This window comes from Globicephala melas, chromosome 19, assembly GCF_963455315.2.
Source record: "Globicephala melas chromosome 19, mGloMel1.2, whole genome shotgun sequence".
NCBI classification, from domain to species: Eukaryota; Metazoa; Chordata; class Mammalia; order Artiodactyla; family Delphinidae; genus Globicephala; species Globicephala melas.
The window spans coordinates 58,357,446-58,380,361 of record NC_083332.1 but is presented as its reverse complement, the minus strand read 5'-3'; the positions used below and the strand labels follow the sequence as shown (position 1 = coordinate 58,380,361).

The 22,916-nt window shown below is 49.4% G+C and overlaps 1 protein-coding gene across 2 annotated transcripts in view; it reads right to left on the bottom strand.

Moving 5' to 3' along the window:
• ATP2C2 (ATPase secretory pathway Ca2+ transporting 2) overlaps positions 1–22,916 on the bottom strand; it is a 75,695-nt gene that overhangs the window by 28,596 nt on the left and 24,183 nt on the right. For both annotated transcript variants that reach the window (XM_030863178.2, XM_030863177.2), the window contains exons 2-7: positions 17,129–17,239; positions 15,572–15,688; positions 8,520–8,609; positions 7,204–7,239; positions 7,038–7,099; positions 3,099–3,207 (exon numbers count right to left, since the gene is read on the bottom strand). In XM_030863178.2, the coding sequence (XP_030719038.2) occupies positions 3,099–3,207; positions 7,038–7,099; positions 7,204–7,239; positions 8,520–8,609; positions 15,572–15,688; positions 17,129–17,239 (525 nt within the window). The remainder of the gene's footprint in view (positions 1–3,098; positions 3,208–7,037; positions 7,100–7,203; positions 7,240–8,519; positions 8,610–15,571; positions 15,689–17,128; positions 17,240–22,916) is intronic.

The following is a 22,916-nucleotide window of genomic DNA, read 5'->3' as shown; positions in this document are numbered from 1 at the left end:
AACTGTCACAGCCCAGAGGAGCCTAAAGAGACATGATGATTAAATGTAACGTGGGACCCTGGAACAACAACAACAGGGCATTAGGGAAGAACTAAGGCAATCTGGTAAAAGTATGGACCTTAGTTAATAATAACGTGCCTCGATTGGTTCATTAATTGGAACAAAGGTACCCTACTAATCTATGATGCTGACATTACAGGAAAGGGTGTGGGATCTATGGGAATCCTCTCAACTATCTTCTCAATTTTTCTGTAAATCTAAAATGGCTCTAAAAAATAAAGTCTGTTTTTCTTAAAAAGAGGAAACGAAGAGAGAGATGAGACAAAGGTGCCTCTCGGAAGGCAGATGGCCAGAGAAGCAGGAAGAATGGGGCACGGGGCTGGGAAGGGAAGGGGACGCAGGTGCGGAGGTGGGTGTGGGTTTGGATGTACTGGAATGCAGGTGGCCAATCTGTCCATCTGTCCATCCATCTCCTACGAGGGGCCAGGCATTCTTCTGGGCCCTGGGAATCCAGCAGGGCCGAGACAGACAAACCCCCTGACTTTGTGGAGGGACAGGCAATAAACATGAAAGCAAACAGACATTGGAAAGAGCAGCAGGTACCCAGGGCCGGGGGGTGGGGTGATGCCTCAGGAGAGGGGTCAGGGGAGACCAGTGAGAAGGGGACAGTGAGTTGAGACCTCAGGAATGAGAAAGGCTGTAAGTCATGCTGGTGGAAAGTGGGTTCTGGCGGCAGAAATGGCCCTCCTGAGTGAAGACACACTGCAGGCAGTTGAAAGCATCAATGCGCCTGGCTTCTAAGTCAGGGCTGGGCATACAGCTTGGGCCTCCTCTGCCTAGAACAGCTGATTCACGTCCATTCCAGGACGGCTCAAAAGCCACTGCCTCCAGGAAGCCCTCTGTGACTGCGTTGGGCCAGGCAAGTCTGTCCTGTTTGGGAAACCCAGAGTTCCCGGGGCTTTTCCCTCAAGCCCCTGCAGCAATCGTTACCTGTCATGAGTAGATGTGGTTTGTGTGTTACTCTGGGCAATAAACCCATGAGCACAGAGATCTCGTCTGTTTTCTCCACTGCCTCCTCAGCACGCAGCACAGTTCCTGGCACATAGTAGGTGCTCAAGAAATATCTGTTAACTGAATGAGTGATGAGGATATGGGGAGGGGTGCCCTGAGGCAGGGAGGGAGGGCAGAGAGGCTTAGAGGAGGGCTTTGAGTGTGCCGGGCTGAGTAATAGCCCCCGACCATCCGATCCCCCAAAGACACCCAAGTCCTAATCCTTGGAACACGTGAAAGTGTTACCTTAATGGCAAAACAGCCTTTGCAGATGTGACTGAATTAAGGACCTTGCGATGCGGAGATTACCCTGGATGATCCTGATGGGGCCTAAATGTCATCACAAGGGTCCTTTTAAGAGGAGGATCAGAGAAGTGTCTGAGAGAAGGAAGTACAAAGACAGAAGCAGCGGTTGGAGCAATTTGAGGCCACAAGCCCAGGAATGCAGGCGGCCTCTGGAGGCTGAAAGATGCAAGGGAACCAATTAATAGCTTAATGTGGTTAATTGGAACTAATTAAGAGCTTAATAGTGGAGAAGAATATTCGACTGTGAGTAAACAAAGCTATTGATTGTTCACTGGAGTTGCAAAAGGACAAAAAAGGAAACCTGTAGAGTGTTGGCGGCTGGCAGCCTTGAAAAAAGTCCTCGTGGTGGCAATGACCAGGCACAATTTCATTTGACAGAAGCGGGGCAGGAAGAAAACCAGCTGAAGTAGGAAAGGAGTCATTTGGGGTTTAAAAAATTGTTTCAAAGAACTGTTGTAGAGCCTGGGACTGATCAACAGTAAAATCGATTGCAGATATTTGTGACTCTGTCCCCCCATCAGGTGCTGCACGAGCAGGCAGCAGGTCTTAGCGTTTCAGCTTCAGGAGAACCCCACGAGGTGGGAATAAACATTAACCGCTTGGGTAGATGAGGAAACCGAGGCAAAGAGAAGGTAAGCAACTTGCTCCAGGTCACACAGCTTATGAATGACAGGATCCGGCTAATGCCCAGTCCCAGGGCACTAACCACTCAGCAACACTGCCTCTCTGGAGAGACTGTAGTATATGCGTATCCTCCCTATCGGCATGTGGACTCCCCACTCCGTACCTGGGGACTCCCTCACATTGTGGGGCAGAGCCCACCCCTAGGGGAGGCATGGACAACGTCACACTGGCTTCCCCAGCCTTCCCGCACGTGGGGCTTGGCCACTGGACGATGGTTCCTCTAATGGGACCCACCTGCCCTGCCTGGAGATCTGAAAGCCAGAGGCAGAAGGGCTTGAAAGCCTGGGTGCCCTCTGGCCTCTGCCTCTACTTCAAAGACTGTCTCAGGATGCTGTAAACACAGCTCCCGGGGGTGAGCTCCCAGCCTCTTTGCCTCTCTCCATCCCCCCGCTCCAGGCCACCCTTCAAACAGCCTGCTGTGCATCCTGAGAACATGTCCTCCTTAAATAAATAAATCAGGCTGATATTCTTAAGTATTCCAGGGATCATAAAATAGATTACTCCCATCGACGGATCCCTCTGAACTTGATTTAAGCTTTTCTCGAGAATCAAATGTATCTCGGAGAGCCTCAGGAAAAGTTCTGTGAAGCTGTGACACCCTGAGACCCACAAAGGTTGGGGACAGAGCTTGCCCCACACCCGATGTCCCCAACTGCGCTCTTGTAAAATCTTGCGCTACTATTTATGGCTGTACCGGTTGTTCCCATCCTCGTGATTAAGCAGTCAGATAGCGTTTCTCTCCGACATCAGTGTGGCCGTTTCCAGAAGCAACTTTTCCCTCATTCCTCAGCCCCACCCTGGTTTAATTGCCACTGCAGTTTCCTGTAAACTAGAAAAATCACATAACCACAGTTTGTTAGGCTTATACTTAAATGAGAAGAAATAATTTGTGAAATGCCATTGGAGGAGGTTTATGCTTAAAATGAGCTCGCTTGCTAACTTCCTGTTTGTGTGCACACGTGCCTGTGTCTGTGCAGTGCACGAGACAGAGAGAACGCCTGCCTCTGAGAAGCTAAGTGTCTGCATGGCCCCTGGACCCAGGGTCTGGGGCCCCTCACCTCTGTGAGACGGATGTCTGCAGGGATCCGGTCTCCGATAGAGAGAGACACGATGTCTCCAGGCACCAGGTCTCGAGCAAGAAGGTGATGGAGTTTTCCTTCTCTTATGCTGTGTTTGAAATGGGAAAAAGCAAAAGCACCCATGTTGACATCTCATTTTTAGGCACTTTGATAACCTTGAGCAAAGATTACAGAAACACACTTTCTCTTTCCCTTATGGACAAACCCTTGTGCCTTTACGGTTTTATTATTTTTTAAATTCACCTATCCTAAAAGACTTTTGGGAAAGTGTATGGCTTCTAGGAGACCCTGAGCCTCATTTGAAAAGTGGGGTGACTACTGTTCACTCTGCCTGGAAACAAGGCTGGGCCACACGGCCTCCAGATGCTTCTGCTGGTCTAGGGAAGCAATTCCTTAATGAAGCTGGCAGCTAGCGGCACTTCTGTCCTCAGAGGACACAGCACTCTGGTGTGCAGAGCCCGGCTCGGGACCTCAGGGATGGCAGAGGCTTGCCAAAGCTGGGAGGAGTATCTTAAGTGCTCGAGAAGCTGGGGACACCCCCTCCCACAGGGCCTGGACTGTTCCTCACGGCCATCTGCCGTCTAACGTTAGACACGGATGTGCTTCTGTGCATGGGCTCCCACTGGAATCCCACCACACACTGCCCCTTGCCCGATATGGCAGGAGCCTCCCAGATGGACCTGTGCCCACCCCACCTCCGACCTCCTTCAATTCATCCTGTACGTGGCAACCAGAGAGCTCTTAACGCACAAAATCGGATCACAACTTCCTCCTACTCCAACCGTCTCCAGTGACCTTGGAGTCAAACCCAGAGGCCCTGCCTCCTGTCACCCCGCCCCCGAATGCACCCAACTCCTTCTAGTCTCAAGGTCTTTGCTGACCTGGAATGCTGGAGCAGACATTCCCCTCTTCCCTGTTAACAGAATTCAATCTTATTCAGGTATCGCCCTTCTCCCCACTGCGCAGTGCTCTAGCGGGTGGGTCCTGAGTGGCTGAGACCATCAGGGTGATCCCAGCGCCTGCCATGAACAGCATAGGGACAGGCATGATCTACAATACTGGCCTAAGAGACAGGAGTGGATATTTCCTGGGGGCTTGAGAGAAAGTTTTTTTCACTCTGTACACACACACACACACACACACACACACACACACACACACACACAGAGATGGCCTCTTCTTCTGTTGGAACTTTTTATACCTGGCTGTGATGCCCGGAGCTGTGGCAGCCATTTTGGGATCATGAGGGAAGCTGGCCCAAGAACAAAGCTAACAAGCTGAGGATAAAAGGCACCAGGTCCTTGGTACCATCTTGAATTAACTAACCCCAGCATCCACCCCCCCACTCAGATCCCTTACCATAAGACAACACAATTTCCTTGTGGTTTGCACAGCTGAATTTTCTGGGTTTTGTATCCAAGAGTGCCTATCAGATATACATCTGCTCTTCCCTCAGCTCTTCCCATGGCTGGCTCCTGCTGTTTCTCAGTCCTCAACCTAAAGGTCAGCTCCTCCTTAAATGTCAGATCAGGGTGGGCTGCCAGCCAGTTATTTAAGGTAGTTCCCACACCTCCCCTCGTCACTACCGCATCTCCGTGAGGTTCTCTTCCTTCTAATTTTTGTGCGGCTTTGGGTTTCAGGGGGTCTTTTTGGCTTTAATGCACCTGCCACATTCCAAAATCATCTCATCCTTCACTTCATCATCTGGCTCCCCTGTCAGAAACGTGAGCGCCCCGAAGGCCAGGGCCTTCCCATCGCTTCGCTTGGGACAATACCTCCCTGCACACAGTAGGTGCGTAGTAAGTATTTAGTGAATGCATAAAGGATGGAGGTAACATAGGAAGTGTCTGCAGGGCAGATGCTGTTCCCGATTTGTGACACGGGTCTCAGGGACTCGGGGAGTGAGGCTGTGTCCCTTCAGTGCTCTTTCAACACTACCAGCCTGTCCGCCTCCGCTGCTCTTGAAAATAAAAATATCTTTCAGAAGTGACTTCCAGGGACATCAATAATGCACACTATTCATCCAAAAGGCCAAGACTTGATATTTAAACTTAAGATCAGCTCATCAAGCTGTTTAAATCATAGATACTTCCGTCCGCTTATAGGATTACGTCACACATCACACGTCTGGATTTCTGACAGCCTTGTTCATCCAATCATTAGGCCCAGACGTTTTTACTGCCCCCTGATGAACCTTCTAGAATTGACTCATCCTCTCTCATGCTTTCACATCGTGCTCTTCTGGTCTCTATTTTGTTACTCATTATTCTCTGCCTGTTCCCCCCCCCCCCCCCACACACACACACACACATGCACACACACATGTGCACGCACACACATGCACACACATACTCTTTGCTTGCTGTTTCCATGAGAGGTGGAACTCTGTCTCACTAGATTTTTCTATCCCCCAGCCCTATGCTCCATTTTGCCAAATACACGTTAAGGTTCTTTCCCCCAAATTATCCTTCAGGTAATAGAGAGTTACTGTATGTTTAAATCCTTCCAAAGTACCTCAGATCACGAGATACTTTCAGTTACTTTCTTTTGAGCAACAATGTCTATTTGGGAAAGACACGTGACTTTAAAACAACCTCAACTGATGCTAGCAGTGGTAAGGGAGAAGACCTGGGCCTTTTCCAAAAGAGTTTCATTTTTACAGGGAAAATAATATAGGCATTACTGATACACTAAAAAATTAAATGGACAAAAAAATCAAGCCTAAAACATTCTCCCGGGGCTTCCCTGGTGGCGCAGTGGTTAAGAACCTGCCTGCCAATGCAGGGGACACGGGTTCGAGCCCTGCTGGGAAGATCCCACATGCCGTGGAGCAACTAAGCCTGTGCGCCACAACTACTGAGACTGCTCTCTAGAGCCCACGCACCACAACTACTGAGCCCGCGTGCCTAGAGCCCGTTCTCTGCAACAAGAGAAGCCACCGCAGTGAGACGCCTGCGCACCGCAATGAAGAGCAGCCCCCGCTCGCCGCAGCTAGAGAAAGCCAGCGTGCAGCAACGAAGACCCAACACAGCCAAAAATAAATAAATAAATTAAAAACCAAAAACAAACCTTCTCCCTTCTGCCTCTGCGGCTCCCTTTACCCATGGCGGCAGCCCCTGAACATCCTCTACGCTGAGCTGTCCGAGACTGCAACCACTAGCCTGTGAGGCTATTTGAATTCAAGTTAAATAAAGTGAAGACTTCAGTTCCTCGGGTGAAGTCCTCAGTAGCCATACAGGACTAGTGATGCGTCCCAGGCAGCACACATGACAGAACATTCCAGAAAGTCCTATGGCGCAGCACTGCGCTAAGCAGACAGGCCCAGGAGGAATGGGGAGACATTTTCGTCTTTCTTTTTTCCTTTTTAAATGTCTCTGGGGAGGGCTGTGTGATAACCAAATGGCAAAGCAGGAATGTCTGGGCAGGAAAGAGGCTGGCGGGCAGCTGAGCAAATGACCGGAGTTCATTACTGAGCTGTCCACCCGCTTCAGCCAGAGTTCTGATGCCTCAGCTCCTTCAAGCCCCGCCTCTCAGCCTCTTCCGAGCCCCCCTTTGAGAATCCAGTGAAAATTCCGAATGCCTCCCTAGGAAAAATGCACACGTTTTTGCACACTTCATCACAGGTTTTGTGGGCCACCCTCTCCCCAAAGCCACTCCCGTCACCCGTGGCCCCCAGGCTGGGCACCCTGATTCGACACCAGTGACAGGGGAGGCCCAGAGAGGTTGAACGACTCACCCAAAGACATGTAGCAATCGGCCGGCGGGGCAGAGAGACCAGGTTTCCCAACCCCCAGTGAGACATGCTTCTCCCATATCACATTACAAAGGATATAAATATTGCCAAGCTTTTTGTCAAACTCACCAGCCCCCTGGCTCCTCTGAGGAACCAAAAAGTCCCAGGGCGGGTCTCTGACTTACCAGTTACATTCGGGAGGCACCAGCTTGGTCAGCTCTTCCAGAGATTTCTCTGACCTGTACTCCTGGTAGGAAGCATGTGAAACGTGGTGTTTAAGAGGGAGGCCTCCACGGAGCTCCCATCAGCCCGGGCGACCCCGCCCAGGACTTCAGGACACACATTACACACCTGGATGAAGGCGACGGTGACCACCATTAGCACGGCCTAGGGGGCAAACGGGAGGGACGTTAACACCCAGCTGCCCAACGAGCAGACGAACGAGCCCGGGGGAGGCAAGGAGGGGGCATCGTCCTGCAAAATATTATTTCCTTTTTTCTTGCAAAATAAGAACACTGTGCAGAAATTTAGAAAACAGACGAGCCAGAAAAGCACCTCCAATTCTGCCACCTAGAGGTTCACATCTGGGGGTTATCCTTCTAGATTTTTCAGCATAGATACACGTACAACACAGGATCAGCTAGTACAGAGGTAATCGTTTATATCTCAACAGCAGCTAATAAACATCAGTCCACATCAGAAGATGCGGACCTAGCCTCAGGCTTTCGAACAGAAGCATCGAATTCCACGGCACGGAAGGAGTCTGTTTTTGTAGGAAGGAGTCTGTTTTTGTATTTTAAAAGACGGCACTTGACAGATAGAAGGAGGCAGGAACAAAAGTCATCAGAATATGTTCAGAGCCACATTTAGAAGGTCACGTACTGTATGAGTCCATTTATAGGAACTACCCAGAACAGGTAAATCCGTGGGGACAGAAAGCGATGGTGGTTTCAAGGGGCTGGTTGGCGGGGGGGGGGGCGGGGGAGGAGAGCATCTGTGTAATGGGTACGGGATCTCTTTTAGGGTGAGGAAAACATTTTGGAACTAGACAGAGGTGGTGGTGGCACAACACTGTGAATGGAGTTAATGTCCCTGAATTATTCACTTTAAAACGGATGATTTTTAAAATTAAAAAAAACATTTTTTTTAAAGGTGCCCAACGGTTCTCTCTGTGTAATGATTACGAACGATGATTCTTGTTTTGTTTTGTTTTTGTTTTTTTGGACGCACCACACAGGATGTGGGATCCTAGTTCCCTGACCAGGGATCGAACCCACGTCCCCTGCGGCGGAAGCGCAGAGTCTTAACCAGTGGACCGCCGGGGAAGTCCCCGAGCAATTATTCTTTGTACTGCGCACACAGCCAGGATCCGGCAATTCCACCCACGGGTCACAGGGGAGGAGTGCATTACAACATTGTTCCTGACGGCAAAGAACCAGAAGCCACCAGCGTAACCGCCAAGAGAGCGATGGCCAAGGAACCAGGACGCCCTATTTGGGGGTAGAGAAGGATGTGGATTTCCTGTCCTTTCTGTTGTGTTTTCTTTTTCTAAAAAAATCTACAGTCAAACTCTTTTTTCCTTGCATAACAAAGACAAGCACAGACTCAGCAAGCCCCTTGGCAGCCGGGTCTGGGATGGGGCACTGCCCCCCACGGGGTGCACTCACCATGGCGATGCTGATGGCATCCTCGTACTCCTTCGTGAGGACGCTCACCAAGGCAGAGGCCAGAAGCAGTAGGATCAGGGGGTTCTTAAACTGAAAAATGAACACAGGGCAGGGGGATCTTTTCTGGGCTCACAGAGATCAGAGACTGGGCTTTCTCCCGTGTAGCAGCGTGAGCTCTTCACTCACAGCCCGCTTCCAGGCCAACCCTACAGTGATGCGCGGGCTGGGAGACGAGGACCACCGCCACCCGATGGTTCTCCACCACCTGAAGACCCACCACTGCAGTTTCACTGACATCGACTTCCTGGGGTCATCCTGACACTGTCCCTGTCAAGACGCCAGCCCCGGCCCTGCCTTTGAGTTCTTGGTCTTGCTTTGCCACATCTCCACGATGCTCAGGTCAGAATCCTCCCCTCTGGTGGGATGCCAGCCCTGGCCCAGCATGGCCAAGGGGTCCCCTCTCACCACACCAGGGCTGCAATCCTGTGTGTCCCAATCACAACGACTCACTCTTGTAACTGCCTCTGGGAGCTCCAGAGATGTCCCTCCTGAGAAAACGTGTTCCAGAAACTTCCCAAAGGATTTTTACTTTATGATTTTATGTACAGTGGTCTTCTCTTATCGGTGGTTTTGCTTTCCACAGTCTCAGTGACCTGCGGTCAACTGTGGTCCAAAGCTATTACATGGAAAATTCCAGAAATACATAATTCATAAGTTTAAAATTCTGTGCCATTCTGCGTAGCATAATGAAGTCTGTGCTATCCCATTCCATCCTGCCTGGGATCCCTAACCAAACACATCCCCTGCTCCTGGCATCCAACCGCTGACACCCTCGTGGCTCAATGATCCAGGATGACATGAAGCAGATAAGCTTCCTTCTATGTCACAATGCCTGCGTCACTCCCGTCACTTCAGCTCTTCATGTAGGCATTGTACCGTCTCACATCATCACAAGGAAAAGAAAGGTGAGTACAGTACAATGAGATATTTTGAGAGAGAGAGAGATTAATTCACACGGCTTTGATTACAGTATATTGTTATAATGGTTCTATTTTATTATTACTGCTGTTAATCTCTTGCTGTGCCTAATTTATTAATTAAACTGTATCATAGATATGTATGTACAGGAAAAAACATAGTATATATAGGGTTTGGTACTATCAACTGTTTCAGCCATCCTTTGGGGTCTTGGCATGTACCCTCCACAGGTAAGGGGGGACTACTGTATCTGTCTCATTTCACACATACATTTCAATGGTTACAGACAAGTGAAAGGAAGCATAAACACAAACATATAAAGACAGGATCGGAGAGAGTAGACCAAAGATCAGGATCGGGGTGGGAGTCAAAATATCAATAAGCAAATCATGGTTGTTTAAATTGGGGCTGTACCTTTGGCTCTGAGCTTCCCAGCAGCAAAGGCAAAAAGGGAAATGTGATCAGATGTGTGATTCGTACTGCTGACAGAAAGAAGCACATCAGCATCATGCCAGTGTGGTACATGAAGGGATTTAATGCCTCTCACCCCAGAACTGCTGTGCTTTAACTCCTCTGAATGAGGGACAGGGCACTTTGCGGTCAGCTCACGGGCCACCCGGTGTTAGCCACCGCATCTATTGTGAATCCTCAAGACTGGGCAACTCGAATGTATTTCACCTTCTTAGCTACAATTTTTCTGCGTCTGTATCAAATTATTTGTCTCTATTCTCTGCTAGAATGTAATCTTCCTAAGCATACAGGCCATGCCCATCCTGGGGTCCCCAATCCCTCCAGGACCTAGAAGGGGATCTGAGCACATGGGGAGGCAGGCGAGAGCTCAGGAATCTGATAGAATTCCAGCTGTCTCCACCATGAGCTCATTGACAGATTTCGAGCGAGCCTCTGACTTCTCCAGCCTCTCTCGGCTGATGGGAGGACTAAAGGGCATAAGGAGGATAGAGTGACCTGCCCAGTGGGTGGCACACAGTAGATGCTCAGTACACGGGAGCCAGAAGGACCAAGACTGATTCCAAAAGGCACTGGATAAACACTGGTCAAAGGGAGGAATCGTGGCTGCCTGAGCTCCAGAAAACGGTCCCTCTTATCAGGGCTCTTGATCCAATAGCTGGCCCTCAGGGAAGCTTTCCCATCGATCCTTGCCAGGGCTGGGCTGGGCTGGGCTGGGGTGGGGGGGGTCACCACACCTTCAGAGAGAACCACACCTCAAAGCCAGCTTGCCTGGGAGCCCCGGTGCTCCGGTCTGAGACACACGGGTGGGAGTCAACCCCGGGAGACCCGCGAAAGAGCTTCCCACAAAAACTTGAAACCTGCATCAAAGTTCCTGAGATGGACCTTATTCAATTAGCTACAGGCTTCTTCCCAAGAGCGATGTCTTCAACATGTAAATAAACTATCCATCCATTTTACGGATCTTATAAGCTATTCCATGGGCATGAGTCCACAGATTAGGAAAAGGGATTCGATTTAAAGGGCACTAACAAATCAACTGTGAAGAGGTGCCTTTGAGGCATGTGGGGAAAACCAGCTCTGAACCAGGCACTGGATGATGTGAAAGAAGTGCTCATGGTCTTAGTGGGATAACAGTATTGTTGTTATGGTTTAAAAAAAAACAACAAAAAAAGACAGTCTTCCCTGGTGGTCCAGTGGTTGGGACTCTGAGCTTCCACTGCAGGGGGCACGGGTTCGATCCCCGGTTGGGGAGCTAGGATCCTGCGTGCCGCACAGGGCGGCCAAAAATAAATAAATAAATAAAAAATAAAAGAGAGAGAGAGAGAGAGAAAGAACAATGTCCTCCAGGGCAGAGATACACATCAAAGTATAGATGGTAAAATGATTCAGTATCTAGAATTTGCTTTAAAATGCTGCCGAGGAAAAAGGGGGATAAAAAATGGGGCAAAACGGGTTGACAATTAGTGAAACTAGATGCTGGATACATGGGGTTTATTATCTTATCCTCCCTCCTAATGTATCTTTTTGCAATTTTCCCTAATAAAAGGTTTTGGTCAGAGAAGTTCCAGTTTTGGTCCTGAGAGCACCTGGAAGCACCGGAGATGGGGGTAAGGGGATTGGGGGCAGTTTGCAGAGGGAAGGGGCTGCCGAGAGTCCTTGGGCTAGACTCACAGCTGCCCAGCAGAGCTCACAGCCACGGCCAAACACCACCACCCCAGAGAGGGACACACCCTTTCCTTGGAAGTCCAGGGAGGATGAAGGGCCAGATACAAGGGCAAGCCGGCTAACAGTATATTGGTGTCCTGGGGATGTGGTGATAAATGACAACCTGGGGGGCTTAAAACAAGACACTTATTCTCTCACAGTTCTGGAGGCCGGAAGTCCAGAATCAAGGTGTCGGCAGGGCCGTGCTCTCTCTGGAGGCCCCGGGGTCTCCTAGGGGAGGAACCTTTCCTGACTATTCCAGTTCCTGGTATTGCCGGCACTCCTTGGCTTGTAGACACATCACTCCACCTCTGCTGTCACAGGGCCTTCTCCCCTCTGTGTGTGTCTGAGTCTCTTCTAAGGACACCAGTCACTGGATAGGGGCCCACCCTAACCCAGTATGACCTCATCCTCACTAATCACATCTGCAGAGACCTTATTTCCAAATAAGACTGAGGTTCCAGATAGATGTGAATTTTGAGGGGATGCTATTCAACCTTGCACAGGGAAGGAGAACCCCTCAGTTCAGTGGAGTTAAGAATAAGATTTTATTTCAGCCCCGAGCCCATCATAGACTTCCCACCCGGTTGGACAGAAGTGAGCGGGGAGGGGGCACAAATACGCCCTGAACACCTGTCATGCACCTGCATTCTCCAGGCCACCTTCCGAGGCCGGGTTACCCCACATGCACCAGGCCTCTCCTCAGGGCCTTTGCACGTCCCCCTCCTGCAGCATCCTTCATCCAGACCCTACCACGGCTCCTCTCCTCACTTCACTGGGTCTCTGCTCAGACATCGCCCCCTCCAGACACCAGTCAGATGCCCCTGCTGACCACCCGGCTCCCCACTGGCACGTCCTCACTCCTGTCTTGACTCCTCTCCTCAGGCCACGCCCACTGGGTGCTGTATCACTCACCGAGTGTCCGTTTCCCTGAAACCAGAAACTCGGTTTAGGCCACTGCTCTATGCACAGTGCCTCGACCTGGCCAGGAGCACAAAAGGCGTTTATCTAGAATGAATGAACGAACAGCCAACGCCCATCGCTAGGTGGGCGAATCGGAGGCTTGGTGGGGTTGGAGCTCCTGACCCCGGTCACCCAGCACGGTGCGGATCAGCAGTGGGTCTGTACTGCCCCGGCGGCGCGTCCTCCTGGCCAGGTCACTGCTGCGCCGCCGCCTGGATCCCTGCCCTCACCTCTCCCGGCCCTGGCTGGCAGCTCCCTCCCTCCCTGCAGGCTGTACCCAGTGAAGACTCAGAGAGCAGGGTGCCTGTTTCTGCACAAGGGACCCCTCCAGCCATGGGCTCAGGGCTAGCTCATGGGTCCACAGTCCCGGCCAGGATGCTCTGAGAGCTGGGACCAGGTGCTGGCCTCGCCCTGAACTCTAATCCCAAGCCCATAATCTCACCCCCTCCCCGTGAGGCTGGACCTGAGCAACCCTCCAGACTGACACTGATACCATCAGCCTCCCTCCCTCCTTGCCCTCCAGGAGACCATCCCAAGCACCTGCCCTCTCCCACGCAAGACAGGTGAGTCACCGTGAGACACGGCACACAAGTGTCAGATCCAATGGGAAGATCCCACCACGTGCCACTAGGGCTGCCCTGGCCACAGATAATCAGACTCTTCTGGCTCTTGGGGCCCCTTCTAAGCCCACAAGTAAAGGGGGACAGGCAGAAAGCGGTCTGTTGAAACCTTACTGTGCGGTGAAATGGTGGTACACGGGAGACGTTCATTACAATGAACAGTAACAACCGCAACAACCAGCATTTCCCGAGCACCTCCTCCAGGCCACGCCCTGCGCTCAGTGCTTTCCCTGCATCATTTCGTAGGCTCCTCCCAGCCCCATGACACAGGTACTGTTAAGGAGTCCTGCTTGATACATGACCAACCTGGGGCTCTGAAAGAAACTGAATTGCCAAGGATTGAATGAGATCAGGCAACTCCAACACCTGTGCTCTTAACAGCTACGCTCAAATCAAACCAGGGCTAACCGGCAGACATTGGGACCTGGGGCAAGCTTTACTAGGCACTCAATACGGGCTAAGCCTCTTCTTTTGTAAAACTCAGAACAGGAGGTACTTATTAGGCCTATTTTCTAGATGGGGACAATTGAGGCTCAAGGAGGAGTAACAGTCCCAAGGCTGAAGTGGGATCTGAACCCGGCTGACTCTCCTCTACCTTCGCTTCATGACTCCAGGACAGGGATCTCGGGTCACGCTAAGGTAGAATTCCTCATGGTGAGTCTCCTGAGACGGAGAAGCAGGGCTGCCTCGTGAAGTGGTTGAGTTCCCTGTCACTGCAGGTGACAGACAGGAGAATCACAGCATCTGGCATGCAGCAGATGCTCAATGAACAAAAAGAATTAATAAGTGAGAGCACGTGGACTTCCTGTGCCCATCAAGGGCGGGTAAACACGGCCATTGGGAGCTTCCTTCCAATCCCGCGAGGATTCCCTGAGATGGATTCCTGAACTGATGAGGTTAAGAAGAATAAGCACGTTTCCTGCTCTTAGAAACTGAAGAGATTGCATTCCCGGAAAGGCCCTGGCTGGAGGACAGCCCTTGGCGTGAGGTAGAGGCCAGGTGAGCAGGTCCTAGTGGAAGGGGCAGCCAGGGCAGAACTGACCAAGGCCCCACTCCAGAAGGGAGAATGTCCCTCACAGCCTGCATGTCTGCCCCCTTCCCTGAACTTCACCTTCCAGGAGCCTCTGCTGCCTCTTCCCAACACTGGGATTCCAGGAAGTTTCTGGGTTGCCCAGAACCACCTGCATACCTAGAAGCCTATTTTGGGGCCAAAATGCGTCCATGAATGACATCCCTAGGGCACTGAGAACCGACCAATGAGCGGGATGGGAACTGGAGGAGAAAGGAAGGTGAGGATGCTGCAAGGAGGGCTGTGATTGGTCCCTGAACTGACCAATCGAGAGAGCCCTAAATGTGAGCCAGGGGAAGGCAGCTGAAGCCGGGCAGCCCTGAGTTAGGCTAAGAGGGAGGTGTCGGGGCTGGGAGAGGGTGCAAAAGGCCAGAGGGGACACTGAGGCAATCTGCATGGCTTCACGTTCCCATGGCTTCATGGGAAGTTCTGCCTGTTAACTGGAACTTTCAGAGCTGGTACTGGGGGGGGTGGGGGGCTGATTTCTAGACGGGAATTTGCAGCCGTGTCTATTTCCATTTTTTCCCCCTTCCCAATGGTTTCCAGGCGTTTGACTCACGCACCACGCATTCAGCACCAATGGCAGAGGCTAAGGGGGCTGGGGCTCTGCAACCAGATGTCTGGCTTCACTTCCCAGCAGTGCCGCTACCTACTGCGTGACTCTGGGCCCTGGTTGCCAGATAAACTACAGGTCACCCAGTTAAATGTGAATTTCAGATAAACAAGGAACTTTTTTTTTTTAAGTATAAGTAGGTCCCATGCAACATTTGGGACATAGATTAAAAAAAAGAACAGTTTTTTTTTTATGTATGTGAAATTCAAATGTTAACAGGGCATCCTGTAACTTTATTGGCTAAATCTGGCAACCCTACACAGCCTCGGGAAATAGTTCAACTGCTCTGTACTTCACCCTTCTCATCTCGAAGTGGGGATTAGGAAGATGATTAAGTAAGTTGATGCTTGCGGACTCACTCAGTCAGCATGTGCCTGGTACATGGTAAACCCTCCCTGAACGGAACAACTACTATTCATGGCCATGGTTGCTGGGGTAGTTAGTGATCCCTCCTGCCGGCTAAGAGCAGCCTGAATGGGGAGAGCCTTGTTTAACTTTGTAGTACAGTTGCTCCACACCCTGGGACTTGTCCACGGACACACTCAATCCATACTTAAACAATGAATGTCCGTCCCCCACTCCTATCCCCCAGGCATACACGAGTTCATTCACGGAATGACACCTACAGTCCTACCTGATCGAGATATTTCTTCCACACGGGTTCTGTGTTATCAGCGACAAACTCATTCCAGCCATGGACCAGCCTGCGCTGTGTCACCGAGAACTCTGACAGTCCGTTCTGTAAATCCACCTGGAGGGAGAAGGATGGGCCAGTAAGGATTAAGAAGCCCAGGTCACAGGATACCCACTCTGGAAGGCAGCTGCTTCCATGATGATCAAGGAAAATGGGCTGTCCACAGAGGAGGGGGCACCGGTTCAAAGACACCGAGTGAAGAGGGGCAGAGACAGGAGGAAACCCAGAGTCCAATTCTTTGTCAGTTAGACCGCACTCTGCCCTCCAGATACTGCAGAAAAGACAGCCTTGGGCCTACATTTCAAGGAGCAACTGTAGTATGGACACCTGGAGATGCAGGAACACTTATGTTTCATCTTTAGAAAAATGCGTGGGCCTGGGAATGTAAAATGGTGCAGCTGCCGTAGGAAACGTTATGGAAGTACCTCAAAAAATTAAAAACAGGGCTTCCCTGGTGGCGCAGTGGTTGAGAGTCCGCCTGCCGATGCAGGGGACACGGGTTCGTGCCCCGGTCCGGGAAGATCCCACGTGCCGCGGAGCGGCTAGGCCCGTGAGCCATGGCCGCTGAGCCTGCGCGTCCGGAGCCTGTGCTCCGCAACGGGAGAGGCCACAGCAGTGAGAGGCCCGCGTACCGCATAAAAAAAAAAAAAAAAATTAAAAATAGAACCACCATATAATCCAGCAATTGCATTTCTGGGTGTGTATACCCAGAGAACTGGAAGGCCATCTCAGAGAGATATTTGTCCACCCATGTTCATAGCAGCATAACATACAACAGCCAGAGGTGGAAGCAACCCAGTGTCCACAAATGCATGAATGGATAAGCAAAATGCGGTGAGGACACACACACACACACACACACACACACACACACACACACACACACACACACACACACACACACACACACACACACACACCCCCCATGTGTGCTCAGTTATCTAAGTAAAGATAATTAAAAACATAAAGCAAGCAAAGTCCTTCAGCCTCAGAGGGGAGCCTCATGGAACGGAAGTGGTTTTTTGGTTTGGGTTTTGTCTTGTACTGGCCAGGAATTCAAATTCGCTGGAGAAACTGGTGAGATTTGTTTTCGGTCACTGGAAACACCATGGATTAGAAAAGATGAAGGGTGTGCACAGCACACGGTGAAGAGTTTGAGCTTTGATGTCAAAACACCTGGACTCAATTCTGGCTGTGCTGCTGTGGAACCGTGTGGGTCCCCTGAGACATCCTCTGTCTCCCATCAACAGGTACACAGAGAGCTGGGAGGATCCTGGCTGCTAGGAAGGGCCTTGACGATTAGTACCACTGCCATTAATGTGGATGCCACTCCTGGTGGAAATCAGAATGGCTCAACGGCAATAGTATTTTCTAGCAGTGATGATAAAAAGGTACTATAGCACAGAATTCTAAAGCCACTTTCAGGACTTTGTACTGCTCTCTCCTTAATCTAAAAACCCTACCGCACCTGGCATCAGATACAAATTCAATTCTTACATAAAATGCTTTGGCCAGATCCTCTCTGTGGCATTTGCTTGCTTCCTTGGCGGGCAGAGCGACCACCGTCTTCTCTTTCTCGATGGCTTTCAACTCATTTTGTCCGTCAATCTGTGAAAAAAAGCAGGATTGCTATTAGGCACACAGGTTTTGTACTGATATGTCTTTTTAAAGTATAATATACAAAGAGAAAGTGTGCAGATCTTAACTGTACAGCTCGAATTTTCACAAACTGACCCATATAACCAGCTTCCATATCAAGAAACAGACATTACCAGCCCCCAGGAGATTTGTGTTGCTGGGGTTTGAACTCTGTGTAAATGGTAACATGCAATATATATGCTTTTGACTCAAGGTTATCAGTGAGATTCATGCATGATGTGTGTAGTGATGGTTCGCTAATTTTCATGGCTGCATAATATACCGCCAAATGACTACAGCACAATTTCTTTATCTGTTCTACTGCTGATGGATTGTTTCCAGTTGTTGGCTATTACAGATGCAAGCACCGGAACTCACAAAGCTGACAGAACAAGGCAACAATGCACAGGCTTAGAACCCTGGACCTTGAACGTCTGGAATTCTGTGACGTTTGCCCCATACTACAGAGAGTGCCCCCTGATGGTGACTGGCGATATCACAGCCTGTTCTAGGAGATGTCTGCAATAACCTAAGAAGAGGGGGGGAACCTGGCCAAGGTATGGGTGTCTAGCAGGTCTGGGAAGAAGCCACCTGAAACACCTGAAGGGTGTGGGAGGACACGGGAACACAGAGGAGACCTCATAATTAGGAAAACGCTGAGTATTTTTGCAAAATTATTCCTAGTATTCTTACCCCTAGAACATGATAATCATCTTTTCCTTTTCCACCAGGTAGTCTGGCACTGGGAAGGAGGAAGGGGAGTGGCATTGGCTAACCTCTTCCTTCAGCTGGAACAGAGACGGTAAATTCCTCTGTTACTTCTTGCCATTCCCCGCCCCCATCTCCCAAACGCCTTGTTTGCTTAGACATGCACTGCTAACCACACCCACTTCCGGGGGGTGCTTCTCACCGTGCCAGTGACCAGGAAGCAACCAATGATTATTACACATATCACTCGACAGACTCTCTCTGCTTAAGTCAAGCTTACTTTCTTCACTGTGCAAGATCCACTTCCCAGAGAAATGCACATCACAGCCAAGACAGGATGTTTTTTCTGCTCTCAAGACCTGGTTCAGTGGTACCAAATCAAGTGCTCAATCCTTGATCACACTGCAGATGGACACAGTCCTGGGGTTACAGGACCTGCCTGCCTGGTGTTCTCCAGCTGACCATTTCTGTCTGGCATGACCACACTCAACTCACTTTTTATGCAGCATCTCAAGCAACCCTGAAGGTATAAATCTTGCCCCCTCCTCTCCCTTCTGCTCTCTGTCTCTTTCTGTCTGTCTGTCTGTCTCTCTCTCTCTCTCTCTCACACACACACACACACACACACACACACACACACACACACACACCCATGCTGGAAACATCTGGATAGACTCCAGTTACAGGGCAGTACCCAACCGTCTCCAATATGGCTGCAGCAGACCCTGCCTCACATCCACCCTCCATGCTCTCCTGGCCTCAGGTGGGGCAGCAGCATACTAGCTAAAAATTCCACTGCCCACTGGAGGAGTCCTGTGTCCCCAGGAGTGGACTGCTCCGGTGCCCCTGCAGAAGATGGTACACTCTCCCGACTGCCAAACCAAACTTTAAATCCAGGGTTCTCAACCAAGGGCAGTTTTGCCTCCTGGGGGACTCTGCCACTGTCTGGAGACATGTTTGGTTGTCATAATGGGGGTCAGGGGTGCTACTGGCATCTAGTGTAGAGGCCACTTGTGCTGCCAAGCATCCTACAAGGAATGACCTGGAAAAGAAACGTCCATCCAGCTGAGGGCGAGAAGACCTGCTTTAGAAATAGATGATGGGGGACTTCCCTGGCGGTCCAGTGGTTAAGACTCCACGCTCCCAATGCAGGGGGCCCGGGTTCGATCCCCGGTCAGGGAACTAGATCCCGCGTGCTGCAACTAAGAGTTCACATACCGCAACTAAAAGATCCCGCACACGGCAAGGAAGATCCTGTGTGCCGCAACTAAGACCCAGCACAGCCAAATAAATAAACATTTAAAATAACAAATATTTAATAAATATTAAATAAAACATTTTTTTGAAGAAAGAAATAGGTGGTGGTCCTGTCCTGATGTCTTCCCAGACCAGCTGAGTTCCCCGCTCTACCCTCTCGGCACCCAGCCGAGTTACCCGCTCTACCCTCTCGGCACCCTGGAGGTCTCCTTGACGGCACTTATACAACTTTCATTTGCAACATGACCAGCAAGTGATTATCACTCGGATGCCTCCATCTGCTCATGACGCAGCCCCTCCAGAAGGCAAGACCAGGGCCTGGTACCCAGGGGCTGCTCCGCGAGCATCTGTCAGTCAGAGCTCAGGACACCAATCCAAGTGCACGTGCACTTAGCGCCACGGTGTGGATGACTGGATACGCACTCTCGGCCACAAGCCTCATTTTACCCTCATTGTCAGCACTGCCCAGGAGACAGTCCAGCTCCACTGGCCAGCATGTCACCTCGGGCAAGTGTTGACCTCTCTGATCATAATTTCCTCATCTGCAAAATGGGGATGATGATGGCTAGCTACCTCATCCTGCTTTTTTGGAATCAAGCAAGTGTGTGCCTGTACAGGGCTTGACACAGTCCAGACTCACCATGAACTCCGATTAAATGCTGGCCTGGTACCTGTCTCAGGGACCAGGCCTCCGACACTTGGTTGGAATGACAATGACGGTGACATCACTCGGGTGGCTCAGCCACGTTCAGACAACTCAAGAGCAGGAAGACGCCCAGAGCGACAGAAGGGGCACGGAGGTTGGAATCACACAGACCTGGGTTCAAATCCCCCTCTGTCACTGACCAGCCCCGTAACCAGGGATGATAATCTGTCCCAGGTAGTTTTGAAGATTTAAGAAAACCCAACTCTGTAATTGTGCCTTGCACGTGGCAGGTGCATTCAGTAAATATTTCACAAGCGACCAGCAGCCTAAAGAACCAGAGGGATTTAGGAGGTGTGGTGACCCCAGCACTGGAGGAGCTTCTCTCTGGGACTTTGTCTCTTTGGAGATGATATTCCCTGATGTTCTCTCAGAGGCCGAGGCTTCTACAAGTGGCTCTGGAAGATACATAAATATTTAAATCTGTGTGGTTTTATTTTATTTTTAAATTTTTATTCATTTTTTTGAATCTGTGTGCTTTTATTTATTTTTTAAAATTTATTTTATATTTGGCTGGGTTGGGTCTTCCTTGTTGTGTGCGGGCTCTGTCTAGCTGCAGAGAGCGGGGGCTACTCTTCGTTGCGGTGCGCGGGCTTCTCGTTGAGGTGGCTTCCCTTGTTGCAGAGCATGGGCTTCAGTAGTTGTGCTGTGCGCAGGCTCAGTAGTTGTGGCACGTGGGCTCAGTAGCTGTGGCTCATGGGCTCTAGAGCGCAGGCTCAGTAGTTGTGGTGCACGGGCTTAGTTGCTCTGTGGCATGTGGGATCTTCCTGGACCAGGGCTTGAATCCATGTCCCCCACAGTGGCAGGCGGATTCTTAACCACTGCGCCACCAGGGAAGTCCCGAATCTGTGTGTTTTTAACCAACACTGAAAGTACAGGCAGAAAAATTGTGAATTCTATTTTTTAAAAATCTCCTTTGATTTGCATTTGATGCTAGGCTCAAATAATTTCTCTACATTTCAATTTTTTTAAGAAAAGAGATCAGGAAACTTACACAAGCCTCTTAGATAGCCTCATTCACCAGAGGGCAGACAGCAGAAGCAAGAAGAACTACAACCCTGCAGCCTGTGGAACAAAAACCACATTCACAGAAAGACAGACAAGATGAAAAGGCAGAGGGCTATGTACCAGATGAAGGAACAAGATAAAACCCCAGAAAAACAACTAAATGAAGTGGAGATAGGCAACATTCCAGAAAAAGAATTCAGAATAATGATAGTGAAGATGAACCAGGACCTCAGAAAAAGAATGGAGGCAAAGATCGAGGAGATGCAAGAGATGTTTAACAAAGACCTAGAAGAATTAAAGAACAAACAAACAGAGATGAACAATACAATAACTGAAATGAAAACTACACTAGAAGGAATCAATAGCAGAATACCTGAGGTGGAAGAACGGATAAGTCACCTGGAAGACAGAATGCTGGAATTCACTGCTGCAGAACAGAATAAAGAAAAAAGAATGAAAAGAAACGAAGACAGCCTAAGAGACCTATGGGACAACATTAAACACAACAACATTCGCATTATAGGGGTCCCAGAAGGAGAAGAGAGAGAGAAAGGACCCGAGAAAATATTTGAAGAGATTATAGTTGAAAACTTCCCTAACATGGGAAAGGAAATAGCCACCCAAGTCCAGGAAGCGCAGAGAGTCTCATACAGGATAAACCAAAGGAGAAACACGCCGAGACACACAGTAATCAAATCAAAAATTAAAGACAAAGAAAAATTACTGAAAGCAGCAAGGGAGAAACGACAAATAACATACAAAGGAACACCCATAAGGTTAACAGCTGATTTCTCAGCAGAAACTCTACAATCCAGAAGGGAGTGGCATGATATACTTAAAGTGATGAAAGGGAAGAACCTACAACCAAGATTAGTCTACCCAGCAAGGATCTCATTCAGATTCGATGGAGAAATCCAAAGCTTTACAGACAAGCAAAAGCTAAGAGAATTCAGCACCACCAAACCAGCTCTACAACAGATGCTAAAGGAACGTCTCTAAATGGGAAACACAACAGAGGACAAGCACCTACAAAAACAACCCCAAAACAATTAAGAAAATGGTAATAGGAACCTACATATCGATAACTACCTTAAATGTGAATGGATTAAATACTCCAACCGAAAGACACAGGCTTGCTGAATGGATACAAAACAAGACCCATCTATATGCTGTCTACAAGAGACCCACTTCAGACCTAGGGACACATACAGACTGAAAGTGAGGGGATGGAAAAAGATATTCCATGCAAATGGAAATCAAAAGAAAGCTGGAGTAGCAATACTCATATCAGATAAAATAGACTTTAAAATAAAGAATGTTACAAGAGACAAGGAAGGACACTACATAATGATCAAGGGATCAATCCAGGAAGAAGGTATAACAATTATAAATATATATATGCACCCAACACAGGAGCACCTCAATATATAAGGCAACTGCTAGCAGCTATAAAAGAGGAAATCGATAGTAACACAATAATAGTGGGGGACTTTAACACCTCACTTACACCAATGGACAGATCATCCAAAATGAAAATAAATAAGGAAACACAAGCTTTAAATGACACAACAGACCAGATAGATTTAATTGATATTTATAGGACATTCCATCCCAAAACAGCAGAGTACACTTTCTTCTCAATTGCGCATGAAACATTCTCCAGGATAGGTCACACCTTGGGTCACAAATCAAGCCTCAGTAAATTTAAGAAAACTGAAATCATATCAAGCATCTTTTCTGACCACAACGTTATGAGATTAGAAATGAATCACAGGGGAAAAATGTAAAAAACACAAACACATGGAGGCTAAACAATACGTTACTAAATAACCAAGAGATCACTGAAGAAATCAAAGAGGAAATCAGAAAATACCTAGAGACAAATGACAATGAAAACACGACGATCCAAAACCTATGGGATGCAGCAAAAGCAGTTCTAAGCGGGAAGTTTATAGCTATACAATCCTACCT